Below are 21,038 nucleotides of genomic sequence, written 5' to 3' on the forward strand. Positions count from 1 at the left end.
ATTACATTTTTCTTCTTGACTCTCTTTTTCTTGATAAATGTTGAGGAACTTTTATCCATTTCAATGATAGATACGCTCAGTCTGGGCCGGAATGTCTGCTGCACAAAGCTTGCTTCTCAACTTTTAACCATGATTCCTGTTAAGCTCCCAAAGCCCCCCTCGGCGGGTCCTTTTTTTTTCTTTTCACGACACTGTGTCTCAGGGCATCTTAATATTTAAGAACCTATTAATGTGTTATACCAGATTAACGGGAAGAATCTCAGCTAACTGACGATACAAACCATTTTTACCAAAACAAAATATAAGTCTCATAAGAAGCATCTAAATGACCCCTGAGCAAAAATTGCTAACGCACTTAGGCACATAACTCAAGATAAAGATACCCTTATTACTTATCGTAGCTGCACACAAGATGTCCGTTTAAAGCTGAGGTTCCACAGATTATATAGGTATAGTATCATCACTGAGTGATCTGAACTCGCGACAGGGGAAGCAAACTCAGACATCACAACACGTACCTTTACGGAGCTTTTACGGGAGATCGTCTCACCGTAGCTGTCAATCTGATCAAAAGACGTATTCAATGGCATGAAAACGAGAAAAAAAGCGACTGAATCGGTTGATCCATAGGTTGATAATGTTTCTGTTGATTTGAAAAAATTATTTATAATCCATAATTCCATTTTAATGTAAAAATCGGAGAGTAAAAGTTAGCTGCTAATGGTAGCTACCAGAGTTATCGCAGCTTCCGGTTTTGGCTATGCGTCAGTCTCACACACACATATTACCAAATAAGGAGTATGTGGGAGTTCCCCTCGATTCCATTGGCTCTGACGGTTAGAAAGAGATGTCAATCAGCAAAATCGAGCAAGGGGGGCCAGAGATATGGAAAATCCTTCCAAATTATCCCAGAAGTGGGGTTTCTTTTGCTAAATCTCTCTAAAAAGGTCCAATTTAACTTGTTTTGCATCAATATTGATACAGGGTACTTATTATATGTTGTAGTTTGGATTCCTAAAGCTTTTAGTCTATCATCTCATCATTCAAGGGTGGTTTTCACTATAAGTAAACTTTTTTTTACTGTGTTCAATCTGAAATTGACTTAAAATAAAAAACATCTATATTGATTCTGACACTTCTACATCCAACTCACAGATGTAACCTTGCTTTGAGAAAAAATATTATTAATTTAACCCTTTAGAAGGGAAGATATGATCATTTGTTCTGGGAATGTCATTTTCGAGCCTGAGACCTGAAAAACAGGCTCAGGGCTTCACATTGGGGATTCACAGGTTTCATGGATAATGTGCTGAGTCATTAAATGTGATTATCACAGAGTATAGCATTGTATAGCAGCGGTTCTCAACCTGTGGTACGCGTACCACTGGTGGTACGCCAGCTCCCGCTAGTGGTACGCGTAGGAATCAGACATATACATTTGTTTTACATTTTATTGAACCTTTATTTAACCAGATGAAAACATTGAGACAAAATCTCATTTAGAATGCTGACCTGGCCAAGAAGGCAGCAACGTTACATGTTCTTGCACATAACACAGACATATAAAATACAGAGAACACAACTAAGTAAACAAAAAGACGAAAAGCAGTCACTACATTGTGCACATTCGGGACAGTAAGAAAGATACACTACTTATTACTGCAAGAGCAGCTGGTGGTAAGGACTTCAGACAACTTCAATTTAAAACAGGCTATAGGGACAAGTGAGTTTGAGGCTTGATTGAATAACATTAATTACAAAATAAATCATACTATCAAAATACTACAACGAATGAAAATAAGCTTGAGATAATTGAAACTCTGGTTTGAATACATTCTTATAGGCTATTGTTGTTTTTAGATTTAGAAATTAAAATGTTTTTTCTTTTTCTGGCATTGCTAATGACGACCATACTACCCGCGAACGATTAGCGAACGTTGCAAGCAAGCTAAAGAAAGAAGAAAGCTGAATGATGTTTGTTAGCAGGGGCGGATCTACCGGGGTGGCATGGGGTGGCAACTGCCACCCTAAACAATAGCCTTGCCACCCCAGCTGCCCACCCCAGTTGGCATCTTTGTTTTTGAAAGAAAAGTTGTGGCTCATCGGACATTTATGAGAGAAAGTCTCTAATGTCCGAGTGCAAGTGAATGCAGCACAAGATGCACGTCATGTAACCCCTCCCCGGGTCCTGGCGCGAGAGTGGAAATATGATTGGTGGCGAATTCACTTGAACCGGGGGACGGCGCAAAACGAGAAGCATTCGGACCCAAGCCACTGAAGGAATGAGGTAGTTGCGGTCTACAATGACAGAGAAGAGAAACGTCAGTTTGGCTGTACTCAGCATTGAATCAAAAAACGCACTACAGCTGTTGATCTTAATAAGTTTGTGAGCGTTTTGGCTGAACAAAAATAGTAATCGCCGCATTCAGCTGTAATAGACATGCCAACTTGATGCTCTTCATCACGGATGACCTCGATGAGAATAACAACTGTTAAGATGATGACCTTGTATGCGTGTATATATATTTTTTCTTTGAGGGGGTCTGCCCCCAAAACAGTTTTAAGTCCTGAGAAAGTAAAATAAGACGGTGTGTAAAACTACACTGGCCCAGCCAACAGAAAGTAACCACTTTGATTTAACTAGGCCAGTAGGTTAAGGACCTTCCACTGGATCATAACACTGCAGCGATGTTTTAGCTGAATATACGTTTTTTAACCCTAACTGATCAGTTAGTCACTTCTTTAATGTTTGTTCTTTCTGATGTAAAGTCAAGGTTGTAACTGTATATCAATAATGATATAATTACTTGTTTTCACAAATTTGAAGGAGGGCGAGCAAGCATCTTGATGAAACATTCATCATTAACTCCTCCAAAAAATATAGTTTATTCAATAATAAATGAATATGTGAATCATAACAGTCTTCACTATATCTGTAAAGCGTCTTTGAGCACCTGTAAAAACGCTAACAAATTAAATCTATTATTATTATTATTATTATTTATTAACAGTGATTGACAGCTGATAGGAATAATATGATTGTTAATAGTATCAATTCATTCCAGACAAACATCAATGAGACAGTTAATTAATGTACTTATTGCAGCAGTCTGCATAGATTGGTACCCCTGCTGTCTAAGAGTGAAACAACTTCATTCAGTTATTGTTCAAGTTAAAATTCATTAAATTACGTCGGCCACCTTATATGTAAGGCTTTACTGATGTGCCACAATAATATCACCTATGTGATTGAGTTAAAATATTAATATTGTGGCTTTCCAATTTAACATTGATTGTAGGGGTGTAACGGTTCACAAACATTTCGGTTCGGTACGTAGGCCTACCTCGGTTTTTAGGTCACGGTTCGGTTCGTTACGTTTTCGGTACAGCAGAAAAAATTATCACAAAACATTAAATATTGTTTTTAAATTATTATTAAACTGACTAATGTATTCAAATAAATACAAAATATAGTAAAATAAACATTAAGGTGCAGCATTTCGATGAACTGAAATAATCTGTATTTGAACTGTACTGTACCTAAGCAGCCGGCTTGACATTAGGACTTGCTTGTCATTGTATTTTCATGTTGTTTAAAGAAAGATGAACTTGTCCACATTGCTTGCTGAAATGGCAGATCTGCTGGCACTAACAATGCCTCCTGCTGTGGAGAACACCCTCTCTAGGGACAGAGGTAGCAGACACAGCCAGGTAGCGCTTTGCTAACATGGCAACATAAGGATACTTGGCGTTTGTAATAGCTTTGGCTCGGTTCCTGAACTCTCTGCGGAGTGGTGGAGGCTTAAATGCTAGTGGGAGTTGGGTTTGCACTTCAGTCTTTTTTCTTTTGGTGTACCGAACCGAAGGGCCCGTACCGAATAATTTCAGTACCGTTACACCCCTAATTGATTGATATGATTGCGATTTAAATCAGCATATACTTCTGTCAGGGGATGCCACCCCTCAAAATCTCCTGCCACCCTCTTGCCACCCCATGAATATTTGTCTAGATCCGCCCCTGGTTGTTAGAGAGGTACAGAGGAGAATATTACCAGCGAAAGTGAACAAGTGAATGAGGAGGACAGTCATCAACGAAGAAGTGACTCAGGAAAAAGGCATTTGCGCAAAGAATGGAGAGAAGGCTGTGACCGAGGTCAAAAGCTGAAAAAGCACACACTTGTCCTTAATTGTTATCTTTTTTTTTTTTTACTTTGCCACCACAGAAATGGCAATCAATCAGCATTAGCAGACTGAAGATTAGCTATTAGCCCTTAGTATAGACTAGTGCTGGGGGGAAACGATTATTTTGAAAACGATTAATCGGGCGATTATTTGATCGATTAGTCGACTAATCTAACGATTATTTTTCTGTTGTTCAATTCATAAAAAACGTAATGTAAAAAAAACGTAATGTAAAAACACATTTTTTCACGATACTGTGTCTCAGGGGATCTTAATATTTAAGAACCTATTAATGTGTTATACCAGATTAACGGAAATAATCTCAGCTAACTGACGATACAAACTATGTTTACCCAAACAAAACACAAGTCTCATAAGAAGCATCTAAATGACCCCTGAGCGAAAAATGCTAACGGACATTGGCACAGAACTCAAGATAAAAGTACCCTTATTACTTATCGTAGCTGCACATACAATATATCCGATTAAAGCTGAGACTCCACAGATTATGTAGGTATATAGTATCATCACTGAGTGATCCGGACTCGCGACAGGGGAAGCAAATACAGTCATCACAACACGTACCTTCACAGAGCTTCTAGGGAGATCGTCTCACCACCGTAGCTGTCAATCTGATCAAAAGACGTGTTCAATGGCATTACAATCGGTTAATCCATAGGTTTTTAACGTCTATGTATAAAAAAATGATTGAATTTATAATCCATAATTCCATTTTATGTAAAAATCGGAGAGCAAATGCTAGCTGCTAATGGTAGCCACCACAGCTAGCTGCTGCTTCTGCTAGGCTATGCAGCAGTCTCAGTGAGATATAAATATATAAATATCTTTGCGTTTTGGACTAACTTTAAAATATTCCCATGCTTTTGAAGACCTAGGGCGAGATGTTTTCGTTTGGGGGCTTCGTGCGCAATCCTGTGAGGAGGAGGTGGTAGCCGTTTCAGTCTCCATTGTGTTTGAAGTGCGATTGCGAACTGCTTGTTGCTTTGGGTGACCCACGTGTGTGTAGCGACGCGTCGACGCGGAAATATGTCGTCGACGATATTTTGAAGTCGCTACAGCACTAGTATAGACTCATCTGCTCCTGGAGGCTGTCATTATTATTGTGTAACTGAATTCCCGATAGGACATTCACACTTTGGTATTTGGTACATGTATGTACGGTTGTCATTTGTTGTGTGAGAATAAGTTATTATTATTGTTCTTTATATTCTCACTTGTGGTGTGTGAGTGAGTCAGTGATGAGTGTGTGTGAGAGAGAGAGAGAGAGAGAGAGAGAGAGAGAGAGAGAGAGAGAGAGAGAGAGAGAGAGAGAGAGAGAGAGAGAGAGAGAGAGAGAGAGAGAGAGAGAGAGAGAGACCTTTGTACATGTAGCTGTGGCTGACAATAGATAATGTTATTATGAATACATTTGCCTCAGAGTCCTGCATGAACTGTGCATAGACTGTATTTTAACATTGGTCATATGGTGGTACTTGGAGAGACATCTATTTTCTCAGGTGGTACTTGGTGAAAAAAGGTTGAGAACCACTGTTGTATAGGGACCGAGCCGCAGACTGAACATTTATTCTAAGAAAGAACATTATTCCTATCCCATTACGGCTTCATTATTATCCATCATCTTCCACTATTGACTGATGGAGGTGCATGAGTGGAGCTCAGCTCTCAGTTCAAAATGGAAAAAAAGTGGCAACTTCTCACACAGAAAAGCTTTCCCTTATTATTCATATCATGGTGTTTTCAGCAGGAGATGAAACTTCCTGTAATAACAGAAGATTCATTTTTCTTTTTGATCCTGCTCTGTTCTTGTTCCTGTCTTATTTTCTGAATTTCTTTGATCTCATATTGTTGAGGTCGTGTCATGTCTGTTCAGTATTCTTTTTTCTTATCTTTTTATCCCTGTACCCTTACGTCTTTGTGGAAACCAGTTTGTAAGAAATCCTCTGTTCAAAGGGAGCTCTGTAAATAAATGTGTTTTCAGTAAGAAGAATTCATAGAGAAAATCAGGAAGGGTGCTACCTGTTTACCGTTACGTATTGAGTAATGGCGCATTTCCACTGCAACGGGGTAGCCCCGTTTAAGCGTCCCTAAGCGTCCTCGCTCAGGCCTCGGGCTGCCTCGCTGACCGTCCGAGGCCGTGGCGCATTTCCATTACAGTTTAGGACCTGGGGTAGCAACGCAGTGTAGGCGGGGCGATCGGCTTCACATTTCGAGTTGTTCCGTCGAGCTCCCGCTGGATTTGATCATCCCCAATGAGATGTAGGAACGTCGTCACCTCCTCGGTCGACCACGGTGTGCTTTTCTTATTAGACGTAGCCATTTTTGTAGCTCCTCCGTTTACAAAATGCTGTTTATAAAAATGCTGCAAGCTTGCTTCTAAATATATATGCGACGCTAGGGATGAACTCGCGCGCGATCTTGTGACGATTCTCTCTGACCAATCAGCAGTCGAGAGTGTTGTCGTCACTAGTTCAGCCCTGGCCCTGGTCTGATAGAACCACGATTTTATGGGGCCGGAAAAAGAGGGAAAAAGTACCCACTAGCCGGTACTAGGCTATATGGAAAGGCCACCAAAAACTGGCCTGGCCGCTTGAGGACGGTTAAGGACGCTTAAACGGGGCTACCCGCTGCAGTGGAAATGCGCCATAAGTCACTAACATTTGTTCCGGGGCCATTACCAAAGTCAGTAAAATATATGTTCAGCCTGACAGCCAGAGAAATATGTCAGTGACAAAGCTTGAGAGTTGATGGTCAATTTCAGTTTCTATAACAATGGGCTTTACCGAGTAATATTAAAATATGGTACAAATTGAAATAAATTATATGTATCCACCACTATAAGTGGGGACAGGTCCAGCGGTTAAAATATCAAAACACTTGCAATGTACAATTTTATGTAATACCAACCAAGACATCTAAATATTTTAAGGTGTTTTTTACTGATCAACCTATGTTTAACATGTATTTTAAAAATAAAGCTACTAACCCATACACAATAATGTTACTTCAGGTTGAGGTGAGCTTGAATTGTGTGTGTGTTGGCAAGGTTGACTGATTTATTAAGGGTCATTAACTTAAAGTGGAGGGGTATAATAAAGGTTACAGCTGACTGTGTGTACACACACACACACACACACAACACAAACACACACTCTGTACTATATTAATATGTGTGTGGCTTGCCCAGCTGTCTCACACATGACAGCAACCATTTTAAATGTTAATGACTGTGAACCCACAACCTTATGGAAATTAGAAACGGTGACTTGATGAACCCACACGCATACATACACACACACACACACACACACACACACACACACACACACACACACACACACACACACACACACACACACACACACACACACACACACACACACACACACACACACACACACACACACACACACACACACACACACACACACACACACACACACACACACACACACACACACACACACACACACACACACACACACACACACACACACACACACACACACACACACACACAAACGTACCTCCAAGGTCGCAGATGATCTTGAAAGGCGAAAGGTCGAAGGCGGTGACCACGTCTTTACCACAGATGTTCCAAATGGAGTTCATTAACTGCATAAACTTCACCATCTCCTCATCAGACCTACACAAACACACACACACAAAAACATTCCTCTCAGAACATGTTTTCTTTCATTTCAATCTCTGTGTATTAAGGCAACATTTATTTTCTGTAAGCTGTCACCTAAGTTTACTTACTCTGTGTCTACAATAAACAGTCAAACACACACGTACACACACAGAGAGCCTCATCATCTACAAAGTTTCTTCCAGTAGCAACACAGTGTGTGTGTGTGTGTGTGTGTGTGTGTGTGTGTGTGTGTGTGTGTGTGTGTGTGTGTGTGTGTGTGTGTGTGTGTGTGTGTGTGTGTGTGTGTGTGTATAGCCCCATGGCAGGACAGAGTGCTGGGTGATGAGGTGGAGACTCCTCAGAGCAGCAGCAGTCACCACAGGCTCTTTTATTCTGCTACACCCTGGCTCTTGCTCACTCACACACATACTATATACACACACATACATTTACACACACTCTGAGTATCATCTGTTCTGCAACACTAAACTTGTATTCATCTAAACTTCACTGCAGCAAAATGATCAGCAATCCACTGGACCAGACTCCAGCTGACCTCCAGGGGAACTTTGAAAGTGACTCATGGTTGCGGCTTCAGACTGATTACATCGGATGTGAACAGATACAAATGACTGTAAGGCCAAACAGCAGACTGTCAGCTTTAATTTGAGAACATCTTGGATGTAAGTTATCGAATGCCCCCAACGATAACATCTGCAGCCCTTTTTGTTCCCGATTGAGCACATTTACATGCACACTCTGGTTATCTCTGTCCTTAGATATACATTGTTGTAATATCATGGTGGTTTGTGATCAGTCTGTTTGTGTTCTCAACATCCCCACAGGTCTCTGTCATATCTCTGTCACTGACTGGGTTACGGATCATGGCTGCCTGATCTCTGTTGTGTGTTTTATAGCTGTCTTAATGCTTTAGCCTCTCCATTTACTGTACAGATAATTAAAAAAAGGACTGAAAAATATAATTTAAAGTAGTGTACACTTTGACTATGCTTTGACCTCTACCAAAAATGGAGATTGTAATTAATGTGTTGTTTTAATTTCTGTGCGTCCAATGTGTTGTTGACTGATGGTTGAATCTCATTGGGCTGATCCAACATCCATATCTTGGAGAAATAATGTGGTATAATAATTATAATTGTTAGACCAATGTGACATTGATTTGATTCTGTCAAAGAAAATAAAAACTAATAATTAATCAGAAATATTTGAATATGTTAGTATTTCTTTCAAATACCATTTTGACTTTTAATTCTATTTTTTTATTAAGATATTTTACATTATTTGTAGGCTATTACATTTTATGAAATATATTCTTTTTATTTGAAATATATTGCCTGTTTTATTTAGTGCGATAAGCACTTTGAGCTTCATTTAGCACATGAAAGGTTGTGTACAGTTAAAGTCATTGTTATTATCATTGATTGTAATAATGATAATATGATAATGAATACATCAATATGTTCATTTCACAGCATCAGGCTAATTGATTAAATTAATGAAAATATTAACTATGTAACATTCATAATTTAATGGGTTACATGTATTACACTATGTGTTTACTTCTTTATTTTATGCTGAAGTTTGACTTATTTTAATGGACTTTAAGATGAACAATGTAATTACTAATGACCATATCAAGTGAAGCATATCAACCACTTATCTAACCCCTCAAACTATTTGAAATAAAGAAATATATATATAAAATGACATGTAAATCCATGCCACACATCAACCTGCTTTGAACAAAACGATGAGAAGTTTTCATCCGTAGAACGTATTCAGATACAATGTCTTGTATATTTTTGAAATCTCAAAAGCTCTGCAGCCAGTCTTCACTTCAATCTTCTCTGCTTTCTCGAGTATGAGAGTTGAAGCTGCAGACGGGACCGGGCAGTGAATTATTCAGGTGCAGTACACGGCTGGCTAAATGTCGATGAGTAAACAGGAGTCTGAGTCATCAGCCAGCTTCGGATCCTCCTGCTCTGCTCCAGCTCTCTAAGAATGCAGTGAATTACTTCAGCGGTTGTTTCCCTCTTGCTAATTTACCCACAGTATTCACAGGGGAAATCAGCGGGGACAAACAACTGCTACTCCAAATTAAATCAATTGTGCGCAGGTGTTAGAGTTTTTCTCCGAGGGTATTTTCTTTTTCAATCAATTAAAGTTGAATTGCAAATTCATCTACACGAGGGTGTATTACATTATGTGTGCACGATTCATATTTGGAATATTCTCATTTTGCATTTTTGTTAAAGAGGCTGTTTTTGAGAGATCATCAGCTGCTTTTCAAAAGGAAATGAGGACCAAAATGAATCAATTACAGAGATAGTTCAGCTTGTGTAGAACCCTCAACAAGCAGCTACATACAAACATAACTTGCATGACATGTTCAAAATCTAAAAAAATCAAGAGAAAGATTTGTGATATTGGTGTGCGAAAATAATTCATACATCTGCACATTGGTGTTGGTACATTCCATTGCTTTATGAGTAAAGTAATAATGGAAAATTGCGTTTTAACATCTGTTTCATCCTCCATTTGTGCGCATCAGATCAGCTTCCATCAAAGTGAAATGGCTGTGCAAATCATACTGAGGCAGGATGTTTTAGCACTGTGTTTGAGTTTTGACGGCCTCTGATCCCCTGGGAGCAGCAGTGTTCTACAGTACGGTGCCTCGGGCGGGCTCATCGAAACCTATTAGCAAACAAAGTGTGAGACTTTGAGCGTGTGACCCCTGAAAACTGCTGACCGGCAGATCAGTGAAGCGTTAAAACTGTGGGCACTAGTTACCATAAACACGAGACCTCAAGGACAATGGCAGAGATATTCTATATCTCTGCTGCAAGCGCCCTCACATCACCGCCCAAACCCTCTGCTGTCTCTCTGTCTCCCCCTCACACACCCACTGCCTCCTAATGAAGCCCACCAGTTGTTTTTTTAGAGGGAAGAGGATGACAGACAGGCTTACGATGGAGAGAAAGGAGTGGAATTTAAATAAGCAAACATTTGTGTGTGTGTGTGTGTGTGTGTGTGTGTGTGTGTGTGTGTGTGTGTGTGTGTGTGTGTGTGTGGTGTGTGTGTGTGTGTGTGTGTGTGTGTGTGTGTGTGTGTGTGTGTGTGTGTGTGTGTGTGTGTGTGTGTGTGTGTGTGTGTGTGTGTGTTTTGTACCTGTAGAGAGCTTGAAACAGGTCGTTGGAGCTGACTCCAAAAGCCTTTTCATACTGGTTTCTACCCTCCCTGGAAAAAAGACAAACATATTCATATGACAACATGATACGTGTTATATATATATATATATATATATATATGTTATATATTTTCACACATATGTTTATAATTCGAGTGTACAAATTGTGGGATAGGTATTTCTAAATTCTGCTTCAGCTTTATCTCATCTCCACTGTTCAGGTATGCTATGTTTACATCAATTTGCGGTCTATTTTAAGGTACATTCACATGATTCAGTGGTACATTCCCACACAGAAGAGGGTGTCTTCTTCCTTAAGAAGCATATTAACTGGTAATTGTTTTCAGTTTTGCTCACAAAGGGCTGCTGTCTGTCTACCCTCAGACATAACAATGAGAATAAAATCCATTTAAGCCACTGTTCAAACAGAGAAGGAGGACTACATCCTAAAACATGCAGTTCTCCCAGCCCTACCTGTGTGTGATTTTAATTGTAGCTTACTGATTTAATTGAATAACAAAATTCCTGGGAATTGTTAACAATAACAATGTCTTTGTATTTTATAAGCAGTTATAAAGCCCATTGATATGATTCTTGTTTTTATCTGCTCAACTCCCCTTGCAGCATTGTGTGTTCTCAAGTTACATTTTGTTACCTATATTGGTCCTCTACAGATTTTCTTATACAAACACATGTTTAATTCGACAGGTCCTTGTGAAGATATCTGAAAGGCAAAGCACCTCGAGAGGGAGCAAAGACAATCCCCCACATGAGAGACTAAACAAGAAATGTAAATTGATTGATTGTTTAATATTCTCAAATGTTTGCATTTCCTATTTTGTAACATTGCAATTTACACTGAACATTTTTGGTTGTTCATGACATTGTTTTAGGGGAAATTGCGATCTGACATTTTAAAGCTTAAAACGAAAAACTTGTAATTTAAAAAAAAAACATGTGTGACCTGACAGCGTCGGTCAGGTAGTGCCAGCAGAGGTAGATGGTTCTGGAGCTGTACTGGATGGATTGGTAGAGAGAGACAGGACTGGAGCGGGTCAGGTACACACTGGCCTGCTCTGTGTTACTGTAGCACACTGAAACAGGTGGGAGAAGAGAGAGAGGAGGAGGGGGCTAAATCAGTGCAGATGTTTTGATCTTTTATGTCCACATTGGAGACAAGGACAATTATAGGGAGGTGGGCACGTTGGTGGGGGAGCAATTGACAATGTATAACACGCATGATAAAATAAATAATGAAGCCTTGAAAATCAAGAGAGAGAAATAAAACATTCTGGTGATTGACTGTTTTAAGTCAAATCCATGATGTACCTCCATTCATCTGTGAAACAAGTGTGAGGAAACAGTTTTGCCAGGGTTATTTTTCAAATCGTCTTTTATAATCATTGTAATTACTCAAAGTTTGACCACTTAACTTATTTAGAGGTTGTTAGACTATTGAAGAGTGTGTGTGCTACTGCTGACCTTGTCCATTGTCCCGGTGTGTGTTGAGGAGCTGCAGGCCGGCGCAGGCAGCCAGCAGCCTCTCTGTGCCGTCCAGACTGGCTCCTATGGCCTGACTGATCTCCTCTGCAGACAGGGGGCGCTCTGCAGCCAGCAGCACATCAAACACCCCCAGCTCACAGGAGGAGAACACTGTCTGTGTCAGAGAGAGACACAGCTAAAGGGGAGTTCATTCATAGTAGAGGGATTCTACAATTTAGGGTACATTCCATGTCCATTGATGTCCATTGATGATAATTATAACTATTTTCTTCAAAAATATCATATTTTGCCTATTATTGGAAAGCATGATAATATCACACACACATTATGTGCATCTTATGCTTTATTTAGCTTGAAATGTGTCATGATGTTCTTAAATTGTCAGTTCTCATTCATAACACTCCGTTCGATGTCTCACTATGGGATGCGCCTCATCGCGGAGCAAACAGAAGCATCAATCTCATTACGCCAATCCTGATTGGCTGATGATCTTGACGTCAGCGTCAGGGAATTCACCCCCTATAAGTAGCTTGTGCAATGACGCATGCGTAATTCAAACACCTCTTCTCGCTTCAGAGCACATCTCTATAGTAGCCGGACAAGCTTAACGGTCCACAGACTGAACCCAAATATAACCATTTAGGTCGATGGGCGCTCGCCGGCTACTCCTTCTGCTTTGCAGGAAGACGGTAATACTAACGCCAGTTAGTATTGAAATCGACCTCGCCGTTTCTTTCCCCGGGAAAGTAAGGTAAGGTTTTGATTTTTCTCAAGCTAGCTACGCACCTGTTGCTAGCTAGCTTCCCCTTACTACCGACACCACGGTAGCGAGGACGCTTTTCTTTTTCTCTCTCACGGAGGAGAAAAGGATTAGAAGTATATTGACACACCAGTCAATATTCTTTGAGAACAAAGGACCCACATCGTCCCTTTGTTGAGACGCGGGAACGGAGCACCACGCCTCACCAGGCGGGAGCTCCCGGCGAGACCTCACCATGGTCTCGCCCGCGGAGGATGTCCTGGAATTAGACTGGAGGACGAAGAGGACACCTCTGAGTCCTTCCTGTCTGATTCGGATGAGCAAGAAGAAGATATCTTCATGTCAACGGCTCAAACGGCAAAGCCGGGAGCGATGGCTGCTCTCCCGGGCGATAGCACACCAGCTTCGCCCTGTCTGAGCATGGACCTGCAGGCCGCGTGTCAGCGCGCTGCGTTTCAGGCATCCCGTGGCCCGAAATGGCCAAGGAGACCGCCAGGTCCCGTTACGAGGGGAAACATTCTCCCCAAGCAACGAGGACAAGGAGGCAACTCCTCCCGGTCTTCCCGGAGATGTTGGATGAGGTGTCGGTCTCGTGGAGGGACCGACCCTTTAGCAACAAGGCCCCAATCCAGGGTGCCTCCTCCCTAGACTGCGACGGTATGGAGAGGCTCGGCCTGCTCCGCATACCGCCGATGGAACTGCTGGTGGCAGCCCGCATCCTACCGAGGATGGGCCCGTCACCAAGCAGGAACCCCACGCTGCCAGCGAAGGTGGACCGTTTCCAGTCGACCATGACTGAACGGTCCTACAGAGCCGCAGCGTTGTCCGCCAGGGTTCTGAACGTTTCCTCATTGCTAACCGCATACCAAGCGGAGCTTTGTGAGGATATGTCGAGTAATCCTGGACCGGCCGTTCTGGACGAGTTGGCCGCGGTCACAGACATTTGTCTCCGTGTCCAACGCTGCGCCGTCCAGGCCACGGGCAAAACAATGGGGATCATGGTGGTGCAGGAAAGAGCTAGATGGCTCAACCTCACCAACCTCCCAGACCGGGAAAAGGAGGATGTGCTTGACATGCCCATCGTTCCCGAGGGAATTTTCGGCTCTGCTCTTGCCTCCATGCAGAAGAGATGCGAGTCGAAAAAGAAGGAGGACGAGGCCCTCCACCTCTGCCTCCCTCGAAGGGCCAAGCCGCTGCCTTCGCAGCGGCAGCCCTTCGTCCAAGCTGCCCCGAACCCTGCTCGGTTCAAAATACCGAAAACGCAGAGGTCGCAGTCCGCCCCGAGTCCCCAGCCCAGGCAGGGGACGAGGGCGAGCTGGCCTAGAAAATCTCCGGTTCCGGCTGCAGCCCAGGCGCAGCCAACCCAGAATTTCGGCCAGCAGTCGAGGAAGAAGAAGCGAGCGGCGTGACAGCCCCTCCTTCACCCATCTGTGACAGAGCTGGAAGTCTACGGTTCCCCAGCTCTAAATGTGTTCCCGCCGCCTCGAGAGATGCCTCAACACCATCCTCAAGTCCGCATATCACATGTCACACACTTATTGATTTTTCTGTCATAAAACATTTTCCGCTGACGCATCCAGGCTTCGAGCCAAGGGCGCAGCTCGAAAAAATGAAAAGAAAAACAATTAAAAACAATAAACAGTCCGTCAATTGTTCCCCTTCTGAGAGCAGCTACGGCCTCTCTCAAAGGGCGGACAATTGACAGGTCTGTGAAGGCACCACCGTCACGCGCATGCGCAGTGCCGGCTGGAGCTGTAAAGGCACCACCGTCACGCGCATGCGCAGTGCCGGCTGGAGCCGTAAGGGCACCACCGCCACACGCATGCGCTGTGTCGGTGGGGATTGTCGAAATGGGGCACCACAGTGCTCAGACACTGGAGGGCCCCATAACACAACAAATAGAGAGTCAGAGGGGAAGAGACATGACATCTCAGCTGGCTCTAAGGAGCATACAGCGGGATATGCTCACGACATCTGCTTGGGTTTCTCAAGACAGTTACACGGAGCTACAGACTCCAAGTCACCGTCACCCCCCCTCGCTTCTCGGGCTATCTGTATTCCCAAGCCCGGGGAGAGTCAGCCCATATTCTGGAGAGAGAGATTCTCTCACTCCTAGAAAAGAGGGCTATATCTATTGTACCCGCCGAGCAGAGTCAGGGCGGCTTCTATTCCAAGTACTTCCTCATTCCCAAACGGGGAGGGAACGGAATTCGGCCAATACTTGATTTGAGGGCTCTGAACAAATATCTAAGAAGATATAAGTTCAGAATGCTCACTCACACATCTCTGCTGCGGCTCGTGCGACAAGACGACTGGTTTACATCAGTCGACCTGAAAGATGCGTATTTTCACATCCCAGTATATTACCCACACAGGAAATATCTGAGATTCGCATTTCAGGGGATCTGTTATGAATACAGAGTACTCCCCTTCGGTCTGTCTCTCAGTCCAAGGGTGTTTGTACGATGTACGGAAGCCGCGATAGCCCCGTTAAGACAACAGGGTATTCGCCTGGTGACCTACCTGGACGACTGGCTGCTTCTCGCACAGTCGGAGCAGGAGGCTGTTACGCAGACAAATGTCCTCGTAAAGCACCTGCTCAATCTGGGTTTCATAATAAACACAGAGAAGAGCATGTTGTGCCCCGCGCAGTCTATACTCTTCCTGGGTTTACACCTGAACTCGGTGCCCTTTTCAGCTCGCTTGTCAGCGGAAAGAGTGAAAGCTTTCAGAGCTTGTCTCGCTCTTTTCCAGCTGCGCAAACATGTTCTCTTCAGATCATGCCTGCGATTGCTGGGGCTCATGGCGTTAGCCATCCTGGTCGTACTAAAACTCCGCGCGCCATGGGATGAGAGTGATGGTTACTGTGAAATGCGTAATGGCACTGCGCCACTGGCTGCACCCGACTTTTCTAGTACGAGGTGTGCCTATGGGTGCTGTCTTTTCACGGAAAGTGGTCACCACGGACGCATGTCTGACAGGTTGGGGAGGTATTTATGAAGGTCGCCCGGTGAGGGGTCTCTGGAGCAGAGACCTCCAGCGGGCGCACATAAATTACCTGGAGCTTTTAGCGGTGTTTCTCACCCTAAAACGCTTTCTGCCTTTCCTCAGGGGACATCACGTCCTCGTGAGGACAGACAATACGACGACAATATCGTATATTAACCGCCAAGGGGGTTTGCGTTCTCTCCAGTTACACACACTGGCGCGCAAACTGATCCTATGGAGCGGTAGACGTCTCCTCTCTCTGAGAGTGACGCACGTACCGGGAGTGATGAACCTCGGGGCAGATCTACTGTTCAGAGGTATACCACTTTATGCAGACTGGACTCTACATCCAAGGATTGTGAACCAGCTGTGGGTGCGTTACGGCAGAGCCGCGGTGGATCTGTTTGCATCGAAAGACAACGCTCAGTGTCAGCTGTTCTTTTCGATGCGCGATCTAAATGCACCTTTAGGCGTGGATGCACTCGCGCACGATTGGCCCCCGGGCCTTCTGTACGCGTTCCCACCCCTGGCTCTGATACTCCCCAACTCTGGCCAGAGTGAGAGAGCAATGCCACACACTTATCCTGATAGCTCCGCACTGGCCAGCTATGTACTGGCTAGCGGAGATATATCAGCTGCTGTGCGGGCAGCCATGGCAGCTCCCACTATGCAGGGACATACTGTCCCAAGCGGGGGGGCGATCTTTCACCCACACCCAGAGCGCTTGGCTCTATGGGCCTGGCCCGTGAGTGGTACAATCTGAATACAGTGTGACATGAAGCTGACCCTGGCAGCTGCCAAGCGAGCCAGTGGCACTCATGCACTATCTGTACAGTCTTCATGCACTCAGTTCGCCCCAGGGCAAACAGAGTGGGGTTGAAGCCCAACCCTGCCTTTATCTTAAGGCGGTTGGTTCAGGTACCACATTTGACATTGAGGCATCCTCCCCGCCACTTTATTCCTCCGGGGAACAGCGGCCGGATTTGCCGTGTCTAGCCCGTGCTGTACGCATGTACAGGGACAGATCAAGGGTGCTTCGTCATAATGACCAACCCCTTGTGTCCTGGGCTAACCCTTATAAGGGCAAGCCTGTTACTAAGCAACGGCTCTCCCACTGGTTTGTGGAAGCAATTGCTTTGGGGCCCATACGAGTCAGAGTTCGCAGGCACGCTCGGGTCCGCGAGCTCTTTCGACTCAGGGTCTGGCTGCATCCTGGGCTCTGTCCAGGATGTCTCCCATCCAAGACATTGGTGCAGCGGCGAGCTGGTCCTCGCCGCTCACTTTTGTCCGCCTCTTAACAGGCTGGACGTTCTGCTCCCAGTGTGACTCAAGCAGTGCTTAGAGATAAGCTCGTCTGACAATACGGGAGCTACAATTTCCCATAGTGAGACATCGAACGGAGTGTTATGAATGAGAACTATAGGTTACTTACGTAACCCCAGTTCTCAGAGTAACATGAAGTGAGATGTCTCACCAGACGACCCTCCTTGCTATGGTGAAGCGAGAAGAGGTGCTTATTTTGAATGACGCATGCGTCGTGGCGCAAGCTACTTATAGGGGGTGAATTCCCTGACGCTGACGTCAAGATCACCAGCCAATCAGGATTGGCGTAATGAGATTGATGCTTCTGTTTGCTCCGCGATGAGGCGCATCCCATAGTGAGACATCTCACTTCATGTTACTCTGAGAACTGGGGTTACGTAAGTAACCTATAGTTTTTGCTATGTCTGCTTTTCAGTTGAGGGTGTCTTGGTTTCAAAATAATGAATAAAAAACATTAAAGTAAATACAAAAAAAGTATTCATTTATTTCACAAGTCTAAATACTAAAGAATAATAATATTTTTTAAATTTATTTCCTCCTTTAAATAATTTAAATATCTTAATATATGAATGTCCGCAAAAGTTCTGTCAACTATGTTACTAACAGAACTCCCCCCTTTAACTCAAAAATGGTTTGTCCCAATACCATGTCAACCATGCCAACCATGATGCCATGTTCCTCTTTGGCAGACATTTTGAACACACTGTGGTGATTGTCCTCTAATTTTGTACAATATTTGATGTGCACATTGTCAATGAGTATATTAATTGACCATCAACAATGTTACATACATTGTTATGGTTTACAATTGCTTAATGATTTTAACTCAATGATATGTTCAAATGTGATGTTAACCTGTAAAGAAAATGACATGTGGTCATCCAGGCAAGGCCTACCAAATGATGGGTCAAAATAGGGAAATTGTCAACTAGGTTACCTGTCAACTAAGTTACCCAGTACTGTAATAACTGTAGTAACTTAGTTGACAGGTAACCTAGTTGACAATTTGTATGACATGTAGACATCATTACACATCATTATCAATGGAATTTTGCACTTCTGCCTTGAAATGAACATAGTGCTGATGGTTAATAATGTGTCCAGTCAACTATGTTATTTCCGTCAAATGTTTGACTTTCATTGTCAACTATGTTACACCTCATTTTTTCAAATGTTAAATATCTAAAATAGTGCTTCTGATATCCTTTATAGTATAATGTATATCTACACAGGTTGGAGTTTTACATGACATCTCTTAAAACTATCAAAATGACCTGTATGGTAGTTTTATAATACAAAATATCCCTATCCTTAATGACAGTGCTGAACAAAACTTTAATACAATTATTTTTTAATCTTTAAAAAATATTTGGATATATGGTAGAATAGACTCAAGAGCCTTTCAAATTTGATTTTACTTGAAGTGCAGGACTTAATCAAATGATTGTAATGACATCAAGTTTGTCCGTAACATAGTTGACAAACTGAGTAGTGAAAACATCCTTTCCCTTAAAATAAAAAAAAATAAAAAAATGTTTAAGCTTTGCAACTAGTGGATATGTTACACTGAGGAATATACTAACTTGAACCACTGATTGTTCTATTGAGAAAGAACACTTTTTTTGTACTGTTTTGTTGATGAAATGCACCCTAAATTATAGAATCAGTCAGTAGATGATCAATAGAGTGCAGTCTGTCTGCAGCAACACTTATCTCCTTGAGCACACATGTGTTTATTGTGATCATTTGTTGTGGTGCTTCATTCAGGTGTACATGCAGGTCACTAACATGCAGAGTAAAGGATTAACTAGACTTAATATTAAAGATGCATTCTAACTGTCATGTTAGAGTGAGTTTAGCTGCAATTTTGATGTACATCAGTAATGTTTTTAATAAAAGACTGCTGAGCATATTGTACATGTTTGTGCCTTTTCTGATGTATTCATTAACTATAATTATTTCTCTTGTTTTTCTCTAGTTACCATTTGCTGAAATACCTTGGAATCCTTCAAATGAAGCTTCATCATCCATCCATTATAGTTTATATAATTATTTTTAAAAATGCAGAAAACTGACGAGTGGTTGGTGACAAAGCCTCAATTAGATTAGGGCTGCAATTAATATTCGTTTTGTTCTGTGAAACCAAAATAAAATAACATTTCAGAATTGTGTCTAAAGATTTTGTTCAAGAATGTTGACAATACATTTCTGTTGATTGACCAATTGATTAACATTGTTTTTGCTTTTATGAAAATACATCACATTGATGTAACATTAACCTTCAGGAAAAGAATGAGACACTTTGGGTCATTAGCTTTAAACTGAGTAAAAGGGAGATGCATCCCCGTTTGTGACCCATGAAGGGCAGTATGTATGCACAACATGTGTGTGTTACCTTGGAGATGAGGAATCCTTCCATATACTCCAGGATCTTCTTAGGATACATGTCTGCAGCTGGTTTCCCCTCAGATGAAGCCCCCTCTTGATTCTCTGCCATGGCCGCAGTTTGGACAGGACTCCCTGAAAACAATCTAAAAATGTCTTCAACATGCAAAGTGAACGTCTCCTGTTGATCAGTCCTGCTCCTGAGGCACTTCAGCAGGTGTGTGTGTGTGTGTGTGGATGCAGTGAAGACAGGCGCAGACTAAAGCAACACAAAGTGCCCACCCAGCAGTGGTTATGGTTAGGCTAAACTGATTACAGCCAGATAACCCAGATTAGAGCAGGGGCTCAGTCTGCAGTGGACAAAGAAATAACTCTGGCAATACACTGCTGCCTTGTTCATGATCACTCACACTCACTTGGATGGAGACTTTCACTCAGAAATGCTCACACCAGACGTGTTTTGACACCAAAATGTGGTTGTAGCGCCTGGTAGGGCTGCTCGATTATGGCAAAAATCATAATCTCGATTATTTGGGTCAATAATTGTAATTGCGATTATTAAATGCGATTATTCATTGACTTTGAAAACATCCATTTATTGGAGAAAAAAAATGTGAACAGTATGTTTTTAACAGTTGATTACCCTGAACTTTAAGTATAATTCAACTGAAAAAAGTAATAATAATAAAAAAATAATCGTTTTATTTCGATTACGTTGTTTTCGTAATCGTTGCAAGCCATAATCGTAATCGCGATTAAAATACGATTAATTGAGCAGCCCTATAGCGCCTGGACTACCAAACCTCTGGGGGGGGGGAACGGTGTTTTATAAAAGATGTGCTCTCCATCTCTTCTCCATAAGGCCTGATTGCACCTACACTGAGAGACTAATGGTGGCTTCAGACCTACAGTAATGACACAGACGGCCATGTCACAGGTCTGGAGTTGTGGAAGTTGTCACCATGTTCCTTCAGGAATTTAGTTTGAATAGAGATAACATTTTCAAGATCTGTTGTGACAGTTTTTAAGTACAAAGT

The 21,038-nt window shown here is 42.6% G+C and overlaps 1 protein-coding gene across 1 annotated transcript in view; it reads right to left on the reverse strand.

Moving 5' to 3' along the window:
- The window catches only part of asmt (acetylserotonin O-methyltransferase), a 25,364-nt gene extending 5,251 nt beyond the window's left edge, over window positions 1–20,113 (reverse strand). The window contains exons 1-5 of the mRNA XM_034236927.1: window positions 20,012–20,113; window positions 12,525–12,699; window positions 12,007–12,136; window positions 11,024–11,092; window positions 7,728–7,846 (exon numbers count right to left, since the gene is read on the reverse strand). Coding sequence (XP_034092818.1) covers window positions 7,728–7,846; window positions 11,024–11,092; window positions 12,007–12,136; window positions 12,525–12,699; window positions 20,012–20,113 — 595 coding nt within the window. The remainder of the gene's footprint in view (window positions 1–7,727; window positions 7,847–11,023; window positions 11,093–12,006; window positions 12,137–12,524; window positions 12,700–20,011) is intronic.
- Between the last annotated feature and the right edge of the window lie 925 nt (window positions 20,114–21,038).

Source organism: Gymnodraco acuticeps, unplaced genomic scaffold (genome assembly GCF_902827175.1).
Source record: "Gymnodraco acuticeps unplaced genomic scaffold, fGymAcu1.1, whole genome shotgun sequence".
Classification (NCBI taxonomy): Eukaryota; Metazoa; Chordata; class Actinopteri; order Perciformes; family Bathydraconidae; genus Gymnodraco; species Gymnodraco acuticeps.